General features: G+C 49.9%; 1 protein-coding gene across 1 annotated transcript; it reads left to right on the forward strand.

The window, feature by feature from the left end:
• Positions 1 to 1,636: 1,636 nt before the first annotated feature.
• Positions 1,637 to 20,200, forward strand: LOC309326340 (uncharacterized protein). The gene is made up of 6 exons (XM_081834940.1): positions 1,637 to 1,740; positions 4,455 to 4,952; positions 5,150 to 5,225; positions 5,478 to 5,560; positions 15,769 to 15,895; positions 17,789 to 20,200. Exons 2-6 carry the CDS (start codon positions 4,494 to 4,496, stop codon positions 19,954 to 19,956), a joined length of 2,913 nt encoding a protein of 970 aa, XP_081691066.1. The 5' UTR covers positions 1,637 to 1,740; positions 4,455 to 4,493; the 3' UTR covers positions 19,957 to 20,200.
• The last annotated feature ends 1,344 nt before the right edge of the window (positions 20,201 to 21,544 follow it).

A 21,544-nucleotide genomic window follows, 5' to 3' on the forward strand; every position in this document is an offset into this window, starting at 1 on the left:
GTGGTTGGGTTCCTGCCCTCCGGAGCCTCTCCTCTCTCCTCTCAGTCCCCTCTTTCCCAGGCTAAACAGCCCCAGCTCCTTCAACCGTTCCTCATCAGGCCTGGTTTCCAGACCCTGGATCATCTTGGCTGCCCTGCTCTGCACACCTTCCAGCTGGTCAGCATCCTTGAGCTTGATCTGGACACTAGACTTCTGATGATGGAGCCTGAAAGAGCAGTAGCTTTTTTAACGCTGCTGCATCACACTGCCTAGAGCAGGGGTCAGCAAACTTCTCCAGCAGGGGGCCGGTCCACTGTCCCTCCGGCCCTGTGGGGGGCCAGACTATATTTTTTTGGGGGGGGGGATGAACAAATTCCTATGCCCCACAAATAACCCAGAGAGGCATTTTAAATAAAAGCACACATTCTGCTCATGTAAAAACACACTGATTCCCAGAATGTCCATGGGCCAGATTTAGAAGGCGACTAGGCCGGATCCGGCCCCCGGGCCTTAGTTTGCCTACCCATGGCCAAGAGAGTACCCCCAAATAAAGCACCTCTGAGTGTGTGCAGAGTTACTGAGGTTCCTCCTTGACTCCTGCTTTGGAGAGAAGATACAGAGTGGGAAGAGAGGGTGAGATTTTTGTAAAAAGAAGACAGCTGCATGCCTAGAGAGGATAGGAAATGAAGGCAGTGGGGTGGAACAAGGTCCTCCAGAGCAAAAGCCCCTCCTTCCGAGGCCCTTCCTCACCCTGTTCAAGTGCTGAATCAGTGATGCCTCCAGGGACCTGGTGAGTCTGTCTTCTTCTGACCCAGTGCTGAAGGGGAGGGTGCAGGGGACCTGTTCAGCTAATCCCTGGAGGGATCCCCTACAACCCCCAAATCAGGGAGCAGAGGTTCCTCCCTGTCTGCTGTTCCTTTGGATCCATGTACTGCTTGCCACTTTATGGAGGGGTCTTTGGGTCGGGAAGAAGAGGGCATGCAAACAAACCCCCATTTAGATGTCACATTTATTAACAGAGCCAGGCAGAAACATTTGGACATAAAATATACACGTACAGTAATATAAAAACGACAATCTGACCTCTGCAGTAAATCAAGAAAGACTGTTGGAAGATTGAGGGCGGGGGGGGGGTGCTTCTGCATGCGGTGCACTGTGGAAACTATGGAACTCCTTCCCACAGGAGGCAGGGGTGGACACCAACCGAGATGGCTTTCAAAAGGGGATGAGCCAATTCATGCAGGAGACAGAAGTCGGCTTAGGCTCCTTTGTGCCCTGGATGTCTGCCCAGAAGGGGAAGGGGCCCGCGGGTGCAGAAGCTCCTGCCCTCTGCCCTAGTCCCACACCAGCCTCCCCCCACCTGACGCTGACCAGGAGCTTTGGACTACAACTGCATTTTGGACCAGTTCCCCAGCCATCATCGAATCATAATATTATTGCATAGAATAAATAATTATTGTTATCATTTTCAATGACCCACCTAAAGTTCACAGGGCAGATGACAACAGAGAAGCACAATATTAAAGAACAGTTCAAAACAGCCTACAATCATGGGGAAATGGTGGAGAGAAGGGTGAATTGGGTGTGCTCGGCTAGCCAAGGGTTAAAAGAAATGGGTGCTGCCTTCCTAGAGAGGACAGGTATGAAAAGGGGGGGGGGGTGTCAGGTCCTCCCGAGAAAAAGCCCCTCCCTCCCTCCCCAGTCTTTTCGTGCAAGTGGCGGGGGGGGCTCTTGGCTCGGCTCTGCATCTTCTGGGATCTGGTGAGTCTCCCTTCTCTTCTCCGGGGAGGAGGGGGGGGTCACAAGGGGGCGGGGGGGGGACACCCGCAAATCCAGGGCCGGATGAAACCTGGCGGAGGCCTCTCGGTCGTCGCAATCTCAAGGGCCCCCTCGCAGATGCTTTGGAAGTTTCTGCCTCGGGTTGATTGCCAGTTTCTTTCCCGATCAAATCCATGTTCTTCGGATCCCTGGTTGTGGGGCCCCTCAAAGGCGCGGGGCCCCTGGACCGGGGCGACCTCGGCCTGTCGGCTCAATTCGGCCCTCCTGCCCCATCCCGGGAGGGGCCAGCTCGCAGGAGGCTGCAACTGTATCCTTTGGGGGAGAGGGAAAGAGCAGATCTAAACCCCCCCCCCCTTCAGACTGAGAACCGACAGAGGTGGAAGCCGGACACGAATATACGCCACAGATCAAAACAAAAGCCTGACCCAAGGAATAAAGAAAGAGTGACCTTCCCTCTGTCCTTGGTTGAGCTGGGGAACTCCCTCCTGCAGGAGGAAGGCTGGGCCGCCTGCCTGCCTGGGTGGGTGGCTTTAAAGGAGGGAGAGGCCAACGCAGAGAGGGGGGGGGGGCGGTGCTCTATAAAAAAACCCGAGGACAGCAGCTGGGAGGTCCACCTACGTTTCCTGCTCCTTTTTTTCTTGCCATTCTGCAGTAGCTGTTTTTTAGCCGCTTCCATGCCCACTGGGATATTCGGATATGGAGATAGGAGAGCAGACACTCTGCACATGCTCAGAGGCACAATGGAGGTGAATTGGGGGGGAGGACCACCCATGCGCTTCCTTTGCATCCTCCTTCCATCAGGTTTTGGGAGAGAACAAAGCACATTCCAAACAGACATAAGCAAAGGTCTGTCTCTTCCTACAGCCTCCATTTTCTCTGGAGCCGTTTTCTCTCACTTCAGGAGAGTCAGAGAAAACAAAAGACTCAGTCACCACCCTGCCAAGATGGCGAATTTGCTATTCAATAGCCTCCCATGGGATCTAAGGTCACTCCCTGGCTGCTAGAGAACAACAACCAGTTAATTATCAACTAGTTAAAGCTCAAGAGACCGCTCTTCTTGCTTGTCTGAAGTCAATGAAATCTTCCAGTTAAACCCTTTCACCAATATATTATTATTTTTATTATTATTTCTTCAATTTATATACCACCATTTATCAAAAGATCTCAGGGTGCTCTACAACATTAAAAAATCATGACAGAACATCAATGATAAAAACATAATAAGAACTTCGTAAAAAGCATACTGACAAATAGCCTAATAATAAAGTAGTCGTCATCGTAAGAGTTCTCTCCCCCATACTTTTACAGGCCATAGATTATTTAATAGCCAAAAGTCTGGGTAAAGAGGAATGTTTTTGCCTGGCACCTGAAGATATGTAATGAGGGTGCCAGACAAGCCTCTCTGGGGAGAGCATTCCACAGTTGGGAGCCACCACGGAAAAGGCTTCTTCTCTTCTTGGCAGTACACAGACATTCCCATTTCAGTGTGAATTAAATCAGTTATGCTTAACATCACCATCCAAGGCAGGAGAGGCCCTGCTAGAAAGGTAGCCCACGTGGTGGTGTGGAAAGCAGTGGCATAGTGGAGGGGGCCATGGTCCCAGGCACAGAATCTGGAGAGGGGGGAAACCAGGCCTTCCCCAACCAAGGAATTGGCATTAGGATGCCCTCCTGGCCCCAAGTGGAGCCCCCAGAGGGAAGCCATTAAGGCTCCCAGCCTGTCTCTGTGTGTGTTCAAATGCACGTGGGGTGTGTGGCAAACTGGCTGTTTGACCTGGGTGAAATAAAACCTAGTTTTGCTCCTGTCTTGAAGAAAAAGCAGGTATGGCAATGCTATGAATAGAAAGCGAAGCAAGCCCATTATCTGGCTGCTGCTTTTTGAACCAGTTTCCAAGTTGTCTTCAAGAGCAGCTCCACCCAGAGGGCATTGCAATGATCCCTTAGCATAGGAGTATCCCAAGCATATATGGCTGGGGGGGGGGGGTTAAGGTCTGTTGTTGTTGTTGTTGTTGTTGTTGTTGTTGTTGTTGTTGTTGTTGTTAGCCTGCCTTTCACTCTAAGTTCCCAGGGCAGGTAACAACATTAAAACACAACATTAAAAACAGCTTTAAAAAAGCTTAACAATCACAGAAAGAAGGAGAGTCCTGCTCTGCTTGCTTTTAAATGCTGTGCTTTGGCTTCACCCACTTGGCCCTCAAGGAGTTGGGCAGATCAGGATCTGGCCCTCAGAATAAAGAAAGGGGGACCCCATCCCAGGAGTCTTTCTTGAGGAGGTTGGAGGTTCCAAGTGCTAGAAAATGAGACGCAAGCAGGAAAAAACATGCCCTGAAGTCAGAGTGGGAGGAAGAGCAACTCTTGAAAATCCCTTGGTCAGCACCCCCACAAATGACTTACTCATCACTCATAGTTCTGACTTCCTTCCTTGACTGAAAACATTGCAAGGTAGAAGCAATCAGGCAGTTTCAACTCACATAAATCCCTTCTATTGCCTGCACATTTTTTATGGTCATTTTCCTTACAGGAGGGCTAGAGGATTACTTTTCCTTCCTTTCTTTATTAAAGAAAGCTCAGAGCCTGGACTGTGGTGCAATCCAGTCCTGGTTCCTAGCAAAACTCATCCATGCTTGCTCAGGAAACCTTTCTCTTCTCCTAACTGTGTGACAATTTTATAATGGAACAATATATTTGCTTTTTAGAAGTTGCTGGCAGCTCTAATTCAGACTGTCAGACAGAACATGACGAAAGGAAAAACAGATTCCTTGAGATCTCTGGAGGACTTCCTGGGAGCAGAGCTGGATAAGCAAAATTCAGCTGGTCCTGAAGCAGGAGGAGCCCATGCCATTGGCATGGGGAGAAGTGGGGGATTCTGGGAAAACTCTGTGCAGCAGGTCCTGAGAGAAAAGGACACCCTCCGCTCAGATGTGCAGAGCCAGCAGTTCAGGCACTTCTGCTACCAGGAGACTGAAGGACCACGAGAGGTTTGCAGCTGGTTCTACCACCTTGACCATCAATGGCTGGAGCCAGAAAGGCACACGAAAGCTGAGATGCTGGACCTGGTGATCTTGGAGCAGTTCCTGGCTGTCCTTCCAGCGGAGATGGAGAGCTGGGTGAGGGAATGCGGAGCGGAGACCAGTTCCCAGGCAGTGGCCCTGGCCGAAGGTTTCATCCTGAGTCAGGCCGAGGAGAGGAAGCAGGTGAGAGAGACTTTCCTCCGGATACTCCCAAGGGGCTCCAGACAGGAGGGAGAGTCTCCTAAAATCATCTACTAATGGCCCATCCTTTTTTGGAAAGCATCCAAGGAAGAATATATGATATCCCCAGATTTTATCTCTGCCATTCGCTTTCTGATCTTTCTCCCCATTCTCTGTTTGGAACCCTGTTTTTCTTTCAGGGAAAGGATCTGTTTGCAGAAATGGGCCCTGATTTGGCAGAGATGACTCCGTTGGACACCAGAGAGAGGCTGCTGGGTAAGGAGGAAGGAGTTTCTTCTCCATTTGGTCACATGCTGTGGATTTAGAAACTAATCTGTAAATTCTTTTCATATTTTGGGGGAAGACACTTGGAGGTCAGATGTTTCTTTGCACAATGAAAATATGAGATGGGTACAAACATCAGCAGGGGATAATTTCTCTAAGGCCTATCTGTAGCTAGATAAGCACTGCTTCACACCTGAGAGCATCATGCACTCATGGATTCTGACTTAACTTTGTCTCTTGCAGGTGACAAAATGATGCCGGCAAGACCTCCTCATCTATCCTTTCATGATGGTGGAGGAGAATCAGTGGCTGTGGAACCAGATCAGGTAGGGGAAGGAGGCTGAGGGGTGGGGTAGCCAGGGTGTCTCTGGTTCCAAACAAGTGTCTCTCCTCTAGGCTTGTCTCAACAAAGTTGTATTACTGGGAAATGAGGGAGGAAGTGATCATGTCCTTCTGGATTTCATGATTCAGAGGCAACTGAAAATGGAGTATATTCAGACATGCACTCTGGCCAATTTCAAAAAGCTTAAGGAGCTTCTGGGTGAGATCCCATGGTCACAAATAGTCAAAGAAAAGGGTTTCCCAGGTTGCTGGGAGTTTCTTAAAGGTGAGGTGTTGAAGGCACAAATACAGACAAGTCCAACAACAAAAAGGGGGGAGGCATCTAGATAAATTGGTGTGGGGACATAAGGAGCTTACAGGTGAGCTGAAAAGTAAGAAGGGCACAAAAGAGGAGTAGACCAGAGGACGCAACAGTTGTGGGGAGAAGGTCTGGTGGGCCAAAGCTCAGAATGAAGCTCAGGTTTGCAAGAGAGGTTCAAAATAATTTTTAAAAGTTTTATTTGGCTATGTTTGAAGCAAGGGGAAGAAAAAAAATAGTAGTTCCCATGCATAGAGAATACAGAGAAATGCTTTTGGATGACAGACAAAAGGCAGAACTGCAGCGAAATCAGCTAATGCTATTCTAGGCTGTGTTAACAAAAGTTTAGTGTCCTGATCATGAGAAGTAATAGTCCCACTCTCTTCTGCCTTGGTCAGACCACACCCGGAATACTGTGTGCAGTTTGGGGCACCAAAGTTTAAGAGAGATGTTGACAAGCTGGAATGTGTGTGGAGGAGGGCGACCAAGATGATCAGGGGCCTGGAAACCAAGCCTGGTGAGGAATGGTTGAAGGAGCTGGGTATGTTTAGCCTCAAGAAGAGGAGACTGAGAGGAGATAACATAGTAAAAATGGATTCTACAAAGGAGATTCCAACTAAACACCAGGAGGAAGTTTCTGACAGTAAGATGTTTGACCCCCTTGGAAGGTTGTGAACTCTCCTTCATTGCAGCTCTTTAAGCAGAGGTTGGGTGGTCCTTTGTCAGGGACACTTTAGTTGAGATTCCTGCATTGCAGGATTTGGATTATCTGACTCTCAGGGTCTCTTCCAATTCTTCCAGTTCAAGAATTCTATTATTTTATCAGTCATTTCTTCAGTGATCAGGATTAACCTAACCAGCCCCATCAGCTGCACAATAGGGCTTTCTCCCACTGTTTCTACCCCCTGAAAGTCTCCCCTAACCTCATCCCCAATAGCAGACAGAGAGAGAAGGGAATGGACTCTTCCATCTGGCAAATGGAAAGCTTGAGCAGACAATATTGGAGTTCCATCCATTTGCACAAAGATTGATAACTAGCATTAAAATACACAATAAAAGAATTCCATTAAGATGTTAAGATAAGTATCTGTCAGAGCTGCCCGAGGTCCCAGCTCACAAAGGACCAACGCCAGTTCGTTGTTATATACAAAAGTCTTTATTGAAGTTCAGTTTCGATTTCAAAGCCGCGGCGCGCAGCTCTACGTCTCGAACTCTCGACCGCTGAAGCTCCGTCTGAATCTCCTCCCCCCAGACACCAGTTTAAGACTCTAGCCTTGCTCCACCTCTTCCTTTGCTCTTTCCTCCTCTGGGTCCGCCTGTCCGCTGGGGTCTTGCCCTTTCTAGACTCTTCTGACGCTGAGTCCCCTGAGTCTTCCCCCTGCCTCCGGCGGGCTTTAGGACCTGGTTCCCAATCCGGGTTTTCTGCTGTCCCGCGCGGCTGTACATTCGAACTTGGCGCGCGCGCCCAGCCGGCAACCTTTCTCCTGACCGTTACACTGCTCCTGTCACTGCTTCCCCCTTCGGGGAGGCTAGCTGGACCTGACTTCCCCTCCGTTCCCTCACTCTCCGATAGAGGCGTGGTCAGCCCTGACTCATCTTCTCTCCCTGCTGGAGGAGACGCTGGCCCTGATACATGGGACTCTTCCCCCCCACTACGCTCTGGTGGGGGAGCTGGCCCTGATCTCCCGCTGCTGCTTTGGGAGTCCCCGCTGGCCCCTTGCTTCTGGTGCATCCCCCCTGGGACCCCCCTTGCCCTGGCCCTCGGCGCCCCCCTCTGGGAATCTTCTGATTCGCTGGAGAAGCTCATGGAATCTCTCGTGCCACTGTCATACTCCCCTACGCTGCCCTCAAGATTCTTCCCCTTCGCTCTCCATTTCCTCTCTCCCCTGTGCCCCTGCTCCTGAGCCCCTGACATCCATCCCCCCCTCGAAGCCCCCCCTTCCCCCCTCCCCCTCTTCGGGTGCGGGTTCCGGGTGCTCCAGTGCTGTGGGGGTGAGTGCGGGATACAGTTCTTCCCCCCTGCTGTGCAGCCAGCCAGCTGGATCCGGCCAGTCCGTAATGGGCTCGTCGACGTCGATCTCCTCTGCTTCCATCTCTCTGCAGCTGTGCTCGAACCCAGGATCCTCCCCCAACACGTCCATGTCCCTCTCTCCCCCTGTTGCCTCGGGTGATGCTGCGTGTAAGGGCCCCCTCAGCAGTTCCCTGCTCCACCCCACCTCCGGTTGATTGTCCCACCAATAAGAGCGGTCTGTGACAAACCCCGAGAGTGATCCCTCTGGGGAGCTTGTTTCTGGCGCCGTTTCCTCAGCTGATGAGAACCCCTGGAACGTGCTGGCTGAAAGTGGGGGTGTGAAAAGATAGTCGAAATAATCTGCCGGCATTGGTCTGTGTGGGAAGAGTGCATGGAACTCGTCTTTGAGGTAGTGCTCCTCCACGGCATAGTACGGTACCCACCTGTTGGCGCTGGCCGTGGTACCTTCCCTGGCGAGGAGATATTCAACCCCCTCTTCCCCCCATCTCAAGTCTAAAATCTCCGTGACCTCGTTGAGTGGCGCCACCCTCGGTGACCCCCCCCCTTGTTGGCGATTTGCTGAGTGGGTCTGGTGCGTTCCCTGGCGCCTGAAACCTGTGGGGTTCCTTGTAGGGTGTGAGCACTGATCTATGAAAGACCGGGTGCATTCTGGAGTCCTCCGGGAGTGTCAACCGGAAAGCCACTGGATTGATTTGTGCCTCGACTTGGTAAGGCCCTAGCTGCTTGTGTCTGAGCTTCTTCTTAGCTAACGTTCTGGCCGGCACTGCCTGGGCTGCTAACCAGACCCAGTCCCCCACCTGGATGTCTTCCCCGACTCTCCTGTGTCTGTCTGCCTGCATTTTGTAGGCGTGTTTTGCTAGCTCCAAGTGCCTTCGGAGTTGCTCGTGGACCTCCTGTAACTCCGCTGCCCAGGCCTCTGCTCCCCGTGGCTCCCCCTCCCCCTTCGTCTCTAACCCCAGGAAGGTTCTGGGATGCCGCCCATTGTTGGCGAAGAACGGTGTCACCCCCGTAGACACGTGCTTCATGTTGTTGTAGGCAAACTCGGCCAGCGGTAGGTAGTCCACCCAGGTCGAGGGCTGTTGATTTGCGTAGCATCGCAGGTACTGCTGCATGATGGCGTTGACCCTCTCCACTTGTCCGTTGGTCTGCGGGTGTCGTGCCGACGCTAAGTTGATCTTGACGTCCAGGATGCCCAGCAGCTTCTGCCAGAAGCTCAAGATGAATTGGCGACCCCGGTCAGACAGGATGGACCGCGGTAAGCCGTGAACTTTGAACACGTGGTCTATGAACAGCTTGGCGGTCTGTTCCGCTGTGGCCACCTTCGCGCAAGAAATGAAGTGCGCCATCTTGGTGAACAGGTCTACGACCACGAGTACCGCTGTCTTGCCTCGCGAGCTGGGCAGATCTGTGACAAAAGTCCAGGGCCACTTTCTCCCACGCTTCGAGCGGCATCTGTAGCGGTTCCAGCAGTCCCGCTGGCGGCCTGTGTACTGGTTTGGCCCTTTGGCATGTGTCACACCTAGTGACGTAATCCGCGACTTCTCCCCTCATCTTGGGCCACCAAAAGTCTCTGGCTACTAATTCCGCCGTCCTGTCCTTGCCGAAGTGCCCGGCGCTGGGCGCGTCGTGTAACTGCTGCAGTACTTTTGCGCGGAGGTCGTCTCCCGGCACGTAGAGGGCACCTTTGCGGATGAGCAGTCCGTCGCGTATCTGGAACTCGTCGTCCTTCGCTGTGCCGCTGCGCACCTCCTCCATCTTGGCTCGTGCGAAGGAGTCCGTCTGCAGCGCGCGACGTACCGCGTCCAGGTCCACGGTGGCTGCAGTGCACGTCCATGCTTTCGGTGCGAAAATGTGTTTGGCCGCCACCGGTGCCGCTTCCTCGAGATACTGCGGCTTCCTGGACAGTGCCTCTGCCATGACGTTGTTGTCTCCTGGGATGTATTCTATCCGGAAGTCGAAATCCGCAAAGAACTCCGCCCAGCGGATGTGTCTCTGGTTCAGGAACCACGCCGTGCGCCAGTACTCCAGGTTCTTATGGTCCGTGCGGACCTGCACTGTGTGTTTGGCTCCGATGAGGAAGTGCCGCCACGCCTTGAAGGCTGCATGGATGGCCAGCAACTCCCTGTCCCAGATGGTGTAGTTCTGTTCCGACTTGCTGAGTTTCCTGGAGTAGAATGCGCATGGCCTCCAGTCCCCTTGCGGATCTTGCTGCAACAGGACCGCCCCCACCGCTCTGTCCGAGGCGTCCGTTTCAACCCTCATTGGTTTGCTGGGGTTTACGTGTAGCAGCTGTTCTTCGGACGCGAAGAGACGCTTGAGTCTCCGAAAGGACTGCTCCGCCTGGTCCGTCCAGGTGAACTTCTTCTTCTTGGAGCTGAGGGTGTCTGTGATGGCCGCCGTCTCCATCGCGAACCCCTTGATGAACTTGCGATAAAAGTTGGCGAAGCCGACGAACTTCTGGACCTCCTTCCGATTGCGCGGGCTCTTCCAGTCCAACACCAAGCGGACCTTGGTGCTGTCCATGGCGAGTCCCTTGTCGGACAGCTTGTAGCCCAGGAAATCCACCTCCGTCATGTCGAATTGGCACTTCTCCAGTTTGGCGTAAAGTCTGTGCTCCCGTAGTCTCTGCAGGACCTTCTTGACATCTCTCTCGTGAGCCTCCTGCGATTCCGAGAAGATCAGGATGTTATCTAGGAAACAGACGCACTTCTTGTAGAGGAGTCCCACTAACACGTGGTGCATGAAGGCTTGGAAACAATGGGAGCCATTTTGCAAACCAAACGGCATAACTCGATATTCATAGGTGCCCAAAGGCGTAAACATGGCCGTCTTCCACTCATCGCCCTCCCGCATGCGTATAAGGTTGTACGCTCTTCGTAGATCCAACTTGGTGAAAATGCGTCCCTTCCTCACCGTCGCGAGCAGGTCGTCGATCTTGGGCATGGGGAATGCTGTGGGCTTTGTCCTGGAATTGAGGATTCTGTAATCAACTACCAGCCGCCGTTGGGGCGTGTCTTTCTTCTTCACGAAAAACACGGGACTGCCCCCCACTGCTTTGGACTCTTGGATGAATCCTCGCTTCAAGTTGTGATCTATGAACTCCCTGAGTTCTTGCAGTTCGTCTTCAGACATGGAATACAGTTTCCCCGTCAGCAGCGTCGCCCCCGGCAGGAGGTCAATCTTGCAGTCGTAGGGCCTGTGGGGAGGCAACTTGTCCGCTTCCTTCTCGCAGAAGACCTCCAAAAACGCCTTGTACTTGTTGGGTACCGCTTGCAGCATGCCTAAGTGTAGCTGTAGTTCATCCTCTTGCCCCTCATCTTCCTGGCTGGTCAGGATGCAGTGTTCTGCGCAGTAGGAGGAGCAGAAGGTCAATTGACGCTGGTACCATGCTAATGCCGGGCTGTGCCTATCCAGCCAACTCATGCCCAACACTATGGGCGTGTCTGACAGGTGTGTGACATTGAAGCTGATGACTTCCCGGTGATTTCCAATTTGCATTACCATTGGCTGTGTTTGCTGTATCACCTGTCCTCCCAGTAACTCTCTGCCATCGACCGTGACGACGTTTAGGGGCATCGTGGCTGGTAGGAGCGCTATGCGATGTTGTTTGATGAAATCCACTCCTACAAAGTCTGCATTACTACCACAGTCAATGGTAATAGGGACTTCCAGGGTGCGTCCATTGGGCAGCTGGAGCGATGCGGTGAGTTGCATCACTGGTTTGGGCGGGAGGGGGTCTGTGGGCTGTAAAATCTCTGGGGGCTGCTTCACTGACTCGCCTGGCTGGGCCCCAGTGCCTCTGCCTCCAACCAGGCTTCGTCGTTTCCCTGCAGCTGTTCCCCCTGCTGAACTGCTCCCCTTACTGTTGCTGAGGCTGCAGTGTGCCTCTGGAGCCTCTGGGGACACTCTTTCGCCATGTGCTGAGCACTGTCGCAGATGTAACACTTCCTGCTCCCTCTAGGAGGCTTCGCCTTGACTGCTCCTGGTGTTTGGGCTCTGGGTGCTGTCTGAGCCCTGGCACCACCTATCTCCATCGGCTCTTCTCCCCCCCCCCCCCCCAGTGGAGGCGTGGACTTGCGCGCGCGCTGTCTCTCTGGGTAGGGAGGGAGTTGTTCTGGCTGGTGTGCGTGCCATACGTCCCCATAGGCGCCGACTCCATGGGGCCTGAGGGGGCCCGAGCCCCTTCAAAAATTCGTTTGGGGGGGCTCTGCCCCCCCAATAATTTAAGAAAATTATTACCGTAAATTTCGCTCTATAACGCGCAGATTTTTTCTCCTAAAAAGTAAGGGGAAATGTCTGTGCGTGTTATTGAGCGAATGTGTGGTCCCTGGAGCTGACTCCGGAGCGCAGGGGCAAAAATAGGCAAAAATCAGGCAAAAATAAGATCGGGCGGTCGGGCGGAGGGAAGGCGGAAGCTGCTGCTTTCCTGCATTCTGCCTCAGGGTCTTACTGCCCACCCGCTTCGGTTGCTGCGTTTGCTCAAACTCAACAAAGAGCAGGGAATCCCCTGCCCTCCTGGCAAGCAGAGGGTTAAGGAAAGGATCGAGTCCTTCCTTCTAATTCTTTCCTAGTCACACTGCGTGCCGGCTCCAGCCCACCACCTCCTCCTCTCCGTGCTCTAGGGACTCGCAGGCAGCCGAAAAACATACAGGTGGGAGAGAGAGAGAGGGCTGGCTTGGGGGGGGGGACTTTTGCCTTCCTTTCCTCCCCCCCACCCCGTTAAACTCCTCCCCTGCATTCTTAGCCAGCTACTTCTCCGCACACCCCTCTTGTGCTTCTTGTCCCTTCTGTGTTTTTCCTTCCCTCCCCATTTAAAACGTGGTGACAAAGCACGGATCCACATGGATCCTCAGGATTTTTGCATTGGGTCACCCCAAATTCACCATCAGATCACATTACATGTCCATGGCTACAGTCTGTACCAAAAAAATCACGCACCCACTGTTGCCTGAGGCTGCAATGGTGCAAAAACGTGGTTACAAAGCATGGATCCACAGGATCTTTGCACTGGGTCACCCCAAATTCACCATCAGATCACATAGCATGTCCATGGCTACAGCCTGCACCAAAAAAATCACGCACCCACTGTTGCCTAGGGTCACAGTGGTGCAAAAACGTGGTTACAAAGCACGGATCCACATGGATCCTCAGGATCTTTGCATTGGGTCACCCCAAATTCACCATCAGATCACATAGCATGTCCATGGCTACATCTTGCACCAAAAAAATCACGCACCCACTGTTGCCTAGGGTCACAGTGGTGCAAAAACGTGGTTACAAAGCATGGATCCACATGGATCCTCAGGATTTTTGCATTGGGCTACTCCAAACTCACTGTCAGATATTAAAAATATTTATAAAATAGAGAATTAAATACATACAGAATGTTAAATTTTCAGTTTCGAAATATTAGTACTAGTTTAGTACTGTATTTCTATATTACTATAGTACTGTAATTGTTATTTTCAAATACTTAAATATTTTTAGGGTGTAAGACCCAATTAAAGCCCGTTATTTACATACAGTATTACAGTATTTACATACAGTATTAGGCATACTGTATTAACTTTATTAACTGTATTAAAGCATTAACTTTGAGATATTATTTTTATTTAATGAACCCTCAGCCTTATTCAAAGTAAGCTTAAATTAGCTTTTTCACTTATTAATCAAAGTGCTATTACTGTGCAACAGCAATATTTTATGTTTTATTCTTTTAATGATAGTTTAGGATTTATTTAAATATCATTTCAGTCTTTTCAGAGCTATATATTCACTGCTCTGTAATAGTCTATAAGCATAATTGTTACTGTAAATTAAATTAGCTTTTTACGAAAATACCGTGCGTGTTTATGTTTTGTTTCTTTTTTCAAAGCCAAAAAGTGTTTCAGGCTTGTCGAGTTTCCCGGAGTGTGGAGTTATAGAGAGTCGAGTTTTCGGGGTTCTAATGTTGATCATATGACTCTAAAATACTTTTAAAAAACTTTAAAACTCACTAATTTTCATCTAAAATTTAGAAAACTTCCCGGGGCAGGACCCCGGTATGGGCCCCCTCAATATTTTTTATAAGTCGGCGCCCCTGTACGTCCCTCATCCCTGCTCCAAGGGCGTTCTTCCAGGCGCACCCCTATCGCCAGCGCTCTTTGGATGACTTCTGTGGTGCTGTTGGGTCTCTCCCCCCTCGCCAGCTCATCTTTCACGGCCCCATTCAGCCCCTCCCAGAACAGATCCCTGACGGCAGCGGAGTCCTTCTCCCAGCCCAGCACATTTACTAATGCAAAAAAGTGGGAGTGATATTGTCTCACAGTGGCTTTGCCCTGCTTCAGCCCATGCATTTCCCTCCTGGCCACATCCACATCTACCGTCGATTTAAAACACTCGTCCATAGCCTTGATAAAGGCTTTTGAATCTTGGAGGGCGGGGTCATTTTCGCGCCATAAGTTGCGCAGCCACGATTTAGCTTCCCCATGCAGATGAGTTATTATGAAGCCTACTTTCTCCTCCTCATCTCTAAAGTCTTTCTGAAGCAAATTGAGCGCGAAAACTATGTCTGCTCTGAAGTTAGGATACTGCTGCAAGTTCCCGTCGAAGTGGGCTACGATGCTGCCCCCCCCTCTTCCCGAGGCCAACTCCCTCCGGCTTGGGTCCTGGCAGTCGCTCTTTGCCCAAACGTTCCCACCTGGTTTGCAGATCCCGGCAGAGCGCTACTGCTTCTTCCTCTCTCTTTCTGGATGCTGCTATTTCTGCGTAAAGCCTCGTGACTGCTTCTTGCAGGTCTTTCACCTTGTCCTCTGTAGTCATCTTTGCCGATCTTCGTGAGCTCGCAAAACACCAAGTTTTGCCCCTCGCTGCGCCAACTCACGCTGCGAGGGTTCAATTTTTATTGCAGACGGAGCTTACTGTCAGAGCTGCCCGAGGTCCCAGCTCACAAAGGACCAACGCCAGTTCGTTGTTATATACAAAAGTCTTTATTGAAGTTCAGTTTCGATTTCAAAGCCGCGGCACGCAGCTCTACATCTCAAACTCTAGACCGCTGAAGCTCTGTCTGAATCTCCTCCCCCCAGACACCAGTTTAAGACTCTAGCCTTGCTCCACCTCTTCCTTTGCTCTTTCCTCCTCTGGGTCCGCCTGTCCGCTGGGGTCTTGCCCTTTCTAGACTCTTCTGATGCTGAGTCCCCTGAGTCTTCCCCCCGCCTCCGGCGGGCTTTAGGACCTGGTTCCCAATCCGGGTTTTCTGCTGTCCCCCGCGCCTGTACATTCGAACTTGGCGCGTGCGCCCAGCCGGCAACCTTTCTCCTGACCGTTACACTGCTCCTGTCACTGCTTCCCCCTTCGGGGAGGCTAGCTGGACCTGACTTCCCCTGCGTTCCCTCACTCTCCGATAGAGGCGTGGTCAGCCCTGACTCATCTTCTCTCCCTGCTGGCGGAGACGCTGGCCCTGATACATGGGACTCTTCCCCCCCACTACGCTCTGGTGGGGGAGCTGGCCCTGATCTCCCGCTGCTGCTTTGGGAGTCCCTGCTGGCCCCTTGCTTCTGGTGCATCCCCCCTGGGACCCCCCTTGCCCTGGCCCTCGGCGCCCCCCTCTGGGAATCTTCTGATTCGCTGGAGAAGCTCATGGAATCTCTCGTGCCACTGTCATACTCCCCTACGCTGCCCTCAGATTCTTCCCCTTCACTCTCCATTTCCTCTCTCCCCTGTGCCTCTGCTCCTGAGCCCCTGACAGTATCCATAATTAAAATGCAAACAATCCCATTAAACAATCCCATTAAAACAACAGGGCAATTAACAGGCAGAAAACAACAGCACAATGTGTAGTACTTCATTTTATACTGTCTAAGAGGAGGACCTTTTTCTTTCAGGGTTCATTGTGCTTTGAAGATGTCGCTATTCATTTCACAGACGAGGAATGGGCATTGCTAGACCCTGACCAGAGAGCTCTGCATCAGGAAGTCATGGAGGAGAATCGTGGGATCATGGCCTCTCTCGGTAAGGTTCCCTGTTGGATCATAATAATAATAATAATTTATTATTTATACCCTGCCCATCTGGCTGGGTTTCCCCAGCCACTCTGGGCAGCTTCCAACAAAACACTAAAATACCATAACCTATTCCAACATTAAAAGCTTCCCTATGTTGGGATTTCAAGCCTTTTATCAGAGGAACTGGCAACAATCGTAGGCACCCGGCTTGATTCCCTGATGACCTCCCTGGCTGCATTCCCCAGCAGACGCAGGCAAGGTCTCGATCAGCGATTCTTCTCATACGTGAGAAGAACACACCCCTCTCTCCTGCCCCCCCCCCCCCGGGCAGGGGAAAGAAATAGACAGAAACGTATTTACATGCCTTTATTTCTGTCTTTGCAGCGTTACAAAAACATGACTGCTCTCTTCAAACTCCAGCAGCCAAGAGACAAACACTTCCTGGATAGGAATAAATGGAAGAGCTCATATTACACTCTAAGCTAATTCCGGTGCTTTGCACTGTGAATAGACTGCCCCTCTGATTCCCACGGGCAATTCCAACATTCCCATCATGTTTACTTTTCAAGCTAGTACTTTGCAACTGCATTGCATCCATATTGTAACACCCTAAACAGGGCTGCCTTCAGATGTCTTCTAAAAGTTTGGTAGTTATTTTTCTCCTTGACATCTGGTGGGAGGGCATTCCACAGGGCGGATGCCACTACCGAGAAGGCCCCCTGCCTGGTTCCCTGTAACTTGGCTTCTCACAGCAAGGGAACCGCCAGAAGGCCCTCTGCGCTGGACCTCAGTTTCCGGGCAGAATGAAAGGGGTGGAGACGCTCCTTCAGGTGTACTGGGCCAAGGCCATTTAGGGCTTTCAAGGTCAACACCAACGCTTTGAATTGTGCTCGGAAATGAGCTGGGAGCCAATGTAGGTCTTTCAAGACCGGTGTTATATGGTCTCGGCGGCCACTCCCAGTCACCAGTCTAGCTGCCACATTCTGGATTAGTTGTAGTTTCTGGGTCACCTTCAAAGGTAGCCCCACATAGAGCACATTGCAGTAGTCCAAGCGAGAGATAACTAGAGCATGCACCACTCTGGTGAGACAGTCCGTGGGCAGGTAGGGTCTCAGCCTGCGTACCAGATGGAGCTGATAAACAGCTGCCCTGGATACAGAATTGACTTGCGCCTCCATGGACAGCTGTGAGTCCAGAATGACTCCCATGCTGCGCACCTGGTCCTTCAGGGGCACAGTTACCCCATTCAGGACCAGGGAGTCCTCTACACCCACCCGCCTTCTGTCCTCCAGAAACAGTACTTCTGTCTTGTCAGAATTCAACCTCAATCTGTTAGCTGCCATCCATCCTGTTTTGAAATTCCATATGTAATGAACTCCCAAGATTCTGATTACCTGCACCACCTACAGCATCTAAAATCTTATACCCCCGCAAGCCACCTTGAATGGAAGGATTCTTGACTGTTTTGTCTATGAAGATTCTTTGTCCAGTTATGCCTTTCTTAAGGATGATCTGGCTGTCCTGAGCTGCCCTGGCCCTTTTAAATGTTGACTTCAGAGTGGTTAGGGAAGTTGAGGGAGCTTCTGTCAGGCATTGTGCTTGTCCTTCTGCTGTGGTCAATTTTTCGTCGACCAAATAGACTACTGACCTTGGAGATGGAGGGGATTCCATGACTGGGCCAAACAAAATCCATTCCAGAGGAAAGCCAGGCTCTTCAAATCTCAGGTTCCCATAAATACATCCATGAATGCACATCAACAAAGGATATGAATCCTGTAGTAGGATCTCCCATGTAAGATCTTTTAGTTCTTCCTCAGTCACAAGCATTAATCAACATTGTTCAATAATTTGGAGCTACATTTCTTCCTGATGCTCTAATCTGTTTCTCTTTTCATTGCAGGTGGTGATGAATTGGAAATGAAGAACAAGGGAGACCACAACAAAATCCACAGAGTGGAGAAACCACAGAAAAATTTGGAGTGTGGTGAGAGCTTCAATCAGAGCAGCAATCTCACTTCTTATCAAGGAATTCACACAAAGAAGAAACCTTATCGGTGCTTGGAATGTGGGAAGAGCTTCAATCAAAAGGGCAATCTCACTTCCCATCAGAGAATTCATGCAACGGAGAAACCCTATCAATGCTTAGAATGTGGAAAGAGCTTCAATCAAAAAGGCAATCTCACATCCCATCAAAGAATCCATACAGGGGAGAAACCCTATCAATGCTTGGAATGTGGAAACAGCTTCCGTCAGAGAACTGATCTCACTTCCCATCAAAGAATTCATACTGGGGAGAAACCCTATCAATGCTTAGAATGTGGGAAGAGCTTCAGGCACAGGGTTAATCTCACTTCCCATCAAAGAATTCATACAAGGGAGAAACCATATCAATGCTTGGAATGTGGGAAGAGCTTCAGTCAAAAGGGCAGTCTCAATCTCCATCAAAAAACTCATACAGGCGAGAAACTACATCAGTGCTTGGAATGTGGAAAGAGCTTCATTCGGAAGGAAACACTCACTTTCCATCAAAGAATTCATACAGGGGAGAAACCATATCAGTGTACGGAATGTGGAAAGAGATTCAGCCAGAGTGGTCTTCTGACTTCTCATCGAAGGGTTCATACTGGGGAGAAACCTTATAAATGCTTAGAATGTGGAAAGAGATTCAGTCAAAAAGTCAATCTCACTTCCCATCATAGAATTCATACAGGGGAGAAACCGTATCAGTGTACGGAATGTGGAAAGAGCTTTAGTCAGAGTGGTCTTCTGACTTCCCATCAAAGAATTCATACAGGGGAGAAGCCCTATCAATGCTTGGAATGTGGAAAGAGCTTCAGTCAGAAAGGAAATCTCACTTTCCATCAAAGAATCCATACAGGGGAGAAACCATACCAATGCTTGGAATGTGGAAAGAGTTTCAGTCAGAGTGGCCTTCTTGATTCCCATCAAAGAAGTCATACAGGGGAGAAACCCTATCAGTGCTTGGAATGTGGAAAGAGCTTCAGTCAGAAAGGAAATCTCACTTTCCATCAAAGAATTCATACAGGGGAGAAACTCCACCAATGCTTGGAATGTGGGAAGAGCTTCATTCGGAAGGAAAATCTCACTTCCCATCAAAGAATTCATACAGGGGAGAAACCATATCAGTGCCTGGAATGTGGGAAAAGCTTCACACAGAAGGTCAATCTTACCTTCCATGAAATAATTCATACAGGGGAGAAACCATATCAGTGTTTAGAATGTGGGAAGAGTTTCAGTCAGAGGAACAGTCTTATTTATCATCAAAGAGTTCATGGAGGCGGAAAACTCTATCAGTGCTTGAAATGTGGGAAGAGCTTCAGTCAGAGGAACAGTCTCACTTCCCATCAAAGAGTTCATACAGGAGAAAAACCCTACCAATGCTTAGAATGTGGGAAGAGCTTCAGTCACAGCGCCACTCTCACGTCACATCACAGAATTCATACAGGGGAGAAACCATATCAGTGTACGGAATGTGGGAAGAGCTTCACTCAGAGGGGCCATCTCACTTTCCATCAAAGAATTCATACAGGGGAGAAACCATATCACTGTACAGAATGTGGGAAGAGCTTTAGGGACAGCCGCGCTCTTACTTCCCATCACAGAATTCATACAGGGGAGAAACCATATCCGTGCTTGGAATGTGGAAAGAGCTTTAACGAGAGTGCCATTCTCATCTCTCATCAAACAATTCATACAGGAGAAAAAGCATTTCAGTGCTTTCAATGTGGAAAGAACTTCAGTAAGAAGAGTAATCTTACTACTCATCAAAGAATTCATACAGGGGAGAAACCATATCAGTGCTTGGAATGTGGAAAGAGCTTCAGTCAGAATGGATCTCTCACTTCCCATCAAAGAATTCATAAAGGGGAGAAACCATATCGGTGCTTGGAATGTGGAAAGAGCTTCAGTCAAAAGGGAAGTCTCACTTCCCATCAAAGAATTCACACAAGAGAGAAACCATATCTGTGCTTGGAATTTGGAAAGGACTTCAGACAGAGTTCCCATTTCAGTTCCCATCAAAGCACTGACAGTGGGGAAAAACCATAGAGTCACGGAATCATAGTGTTGGAATGGACCTATGACAGATGGCCATCCAACCTCTGCTTTAAATGTCTTTAGCAGTTCATGCTGCTGTCAAACAACTCTTATCATCAGAAAGTTATTCCTGACGTTTTGTCAAAATCTCCCAAAATCTTGTTTCTTAAAACTTGTAGCCACTGGTTTGAGTTCTACCTGTTGAAGCTGCAAACAAACAAATAAACAGTGGTCTCTGGCCACTATTCTCCATTCATTGTGAGGTGGAATTAATGTTAGAACCATTCTTAGTGAAGCCAATTGTCACATATGCAAGAAGAAAACCTGACCACACGACTGTCAAGAACCAGTTGAAGAGGAACCTCGTGGTGAATTGCCCAGTGAAAAGCACTAAGGAGGGTTCTGACACATACAGCGTAATCTGTTTATCATGGACTGTGGTTAAATAAGGGCTGGGGAAGGGTTGTTTTGCCAGAAGGTGCTTGGGTGGAGGATGAATAGCTAATAAGACATCCATTTGCTGCTAATAATAATAATAATAATAATAATAATAATAATTTATTTATACAGTGGTGCCCTGCAAGACGAATGCCTCGCAAGACGTAAAACTCACTAGACGAAAGAGTTTTCCGTTTTGGAAGTGCTTCGCAAAATGAATTTCCTATGGGCTTGCTTTGCAAGACGAAAATGTCTTGCGAGTTCCTGCGGGGTTCCCCCCCCCCCTTTTTCTAAGCCGCTAAAAGCTGCTAAAAGCCGCTAATAGCGCTAATCCGCTAATCCGTCAATGGGCTTGCTTCACAAGACGAAAAAACCGCTAGACGAAGAGACTCGCGGAACGGATTCTTTTCGTCTTGCGAGGCACCACTGTACCCCGCCCATCTGACTGGCTAACCCCAGCCACTCTGGGCGGCTTCCAACAGAACACTAAAATACAATAACCTATTAAACATTAAAAGCCCCAGTGGAAATGCTCTCGCATTTTTGAATAAAGTTTGGCTGATGGAGAATCTGGTGTGAGCTTCTCTACTTGAACCTCCCAAGGGGAATCTCCCCCCCCCATGGAAAAATGCCCCATTGTTCCTTAGAACATGAGAAGAGTTCTGCAGCTGGATCAGGCCAAAGGCCCACCTAGTGCGTCATCCTGTCTTTGGATCCAGATGCCCATTGAGGAAGCCCAGAAACACACCTGAGAGCAACAACACTCCCCCCGCTACCTGTGATTCCAGGCAACAGATATAATAATTAACTTTAATGTAAACATTTTAACTGATTGGTTAATTAATTAGTTAATTATACTTACCGTTTTGTACCCTACCCATATGACTGGGTTACCCTAGTTACTCTGGGCAGCTTCCAACATAATATATACAAACACAACAACACAACAGAACATCACACATGAAAAGTGTCCCGATACAGGATTGCCTTCAGATGTCTACCAAAGATGGTATACGGTAACTATTTATCTCTTTGGCATCTGATAGGAGGATGTTCCACAGGATGGGCCTGACTAGCAAGAAGGCCTCTGGTTCCCTGTAACCTCATGTCTGGCAGTGAGGGACAGCAGTGAGTCCAAAATGACTCCCAGGCCACACACACA

Source organism: Podarcis erhardii, assembly GCF_964252035.2.
Source record: "Podarcis erhardii genome assembly, chromosome: 13".
NCBI classification, from domain to species: Eukaryota; Metazoa; Chordata; class Lepidosauria; order Squamata; family Lacertidae; genus Podarcis; species Podarcis erhardii.

What these genes read in the sequence shown, in the direction of transcription:
- LOC309326340 (XM_081834940.1), top strand. Translation starts at nt 4,494, where the DNA reads ATGACGAAAGGAAAAACAGATTCCTTGAGATCTCTGGAGGACTTCCTG. An exon ending in AGGCCGAGGAGAGGAAGCAG is followed by an intron (nt 4,953 to 5,149) that starts GTGAGAGAGACT and finishes TTTTTCTTTCAG; the next exon opens with GGAAAGGATCTGTTTGCAGA. An exon ending in TGGCTGTGGAACCAGATCAG is followed by an intron (nt 5,561 to 15,768) that starts GTAGGGGAAGGA and finishes TTTTTCTTTCAG; the next exon opens with GGTTCATTGTGCTTTGAAGA.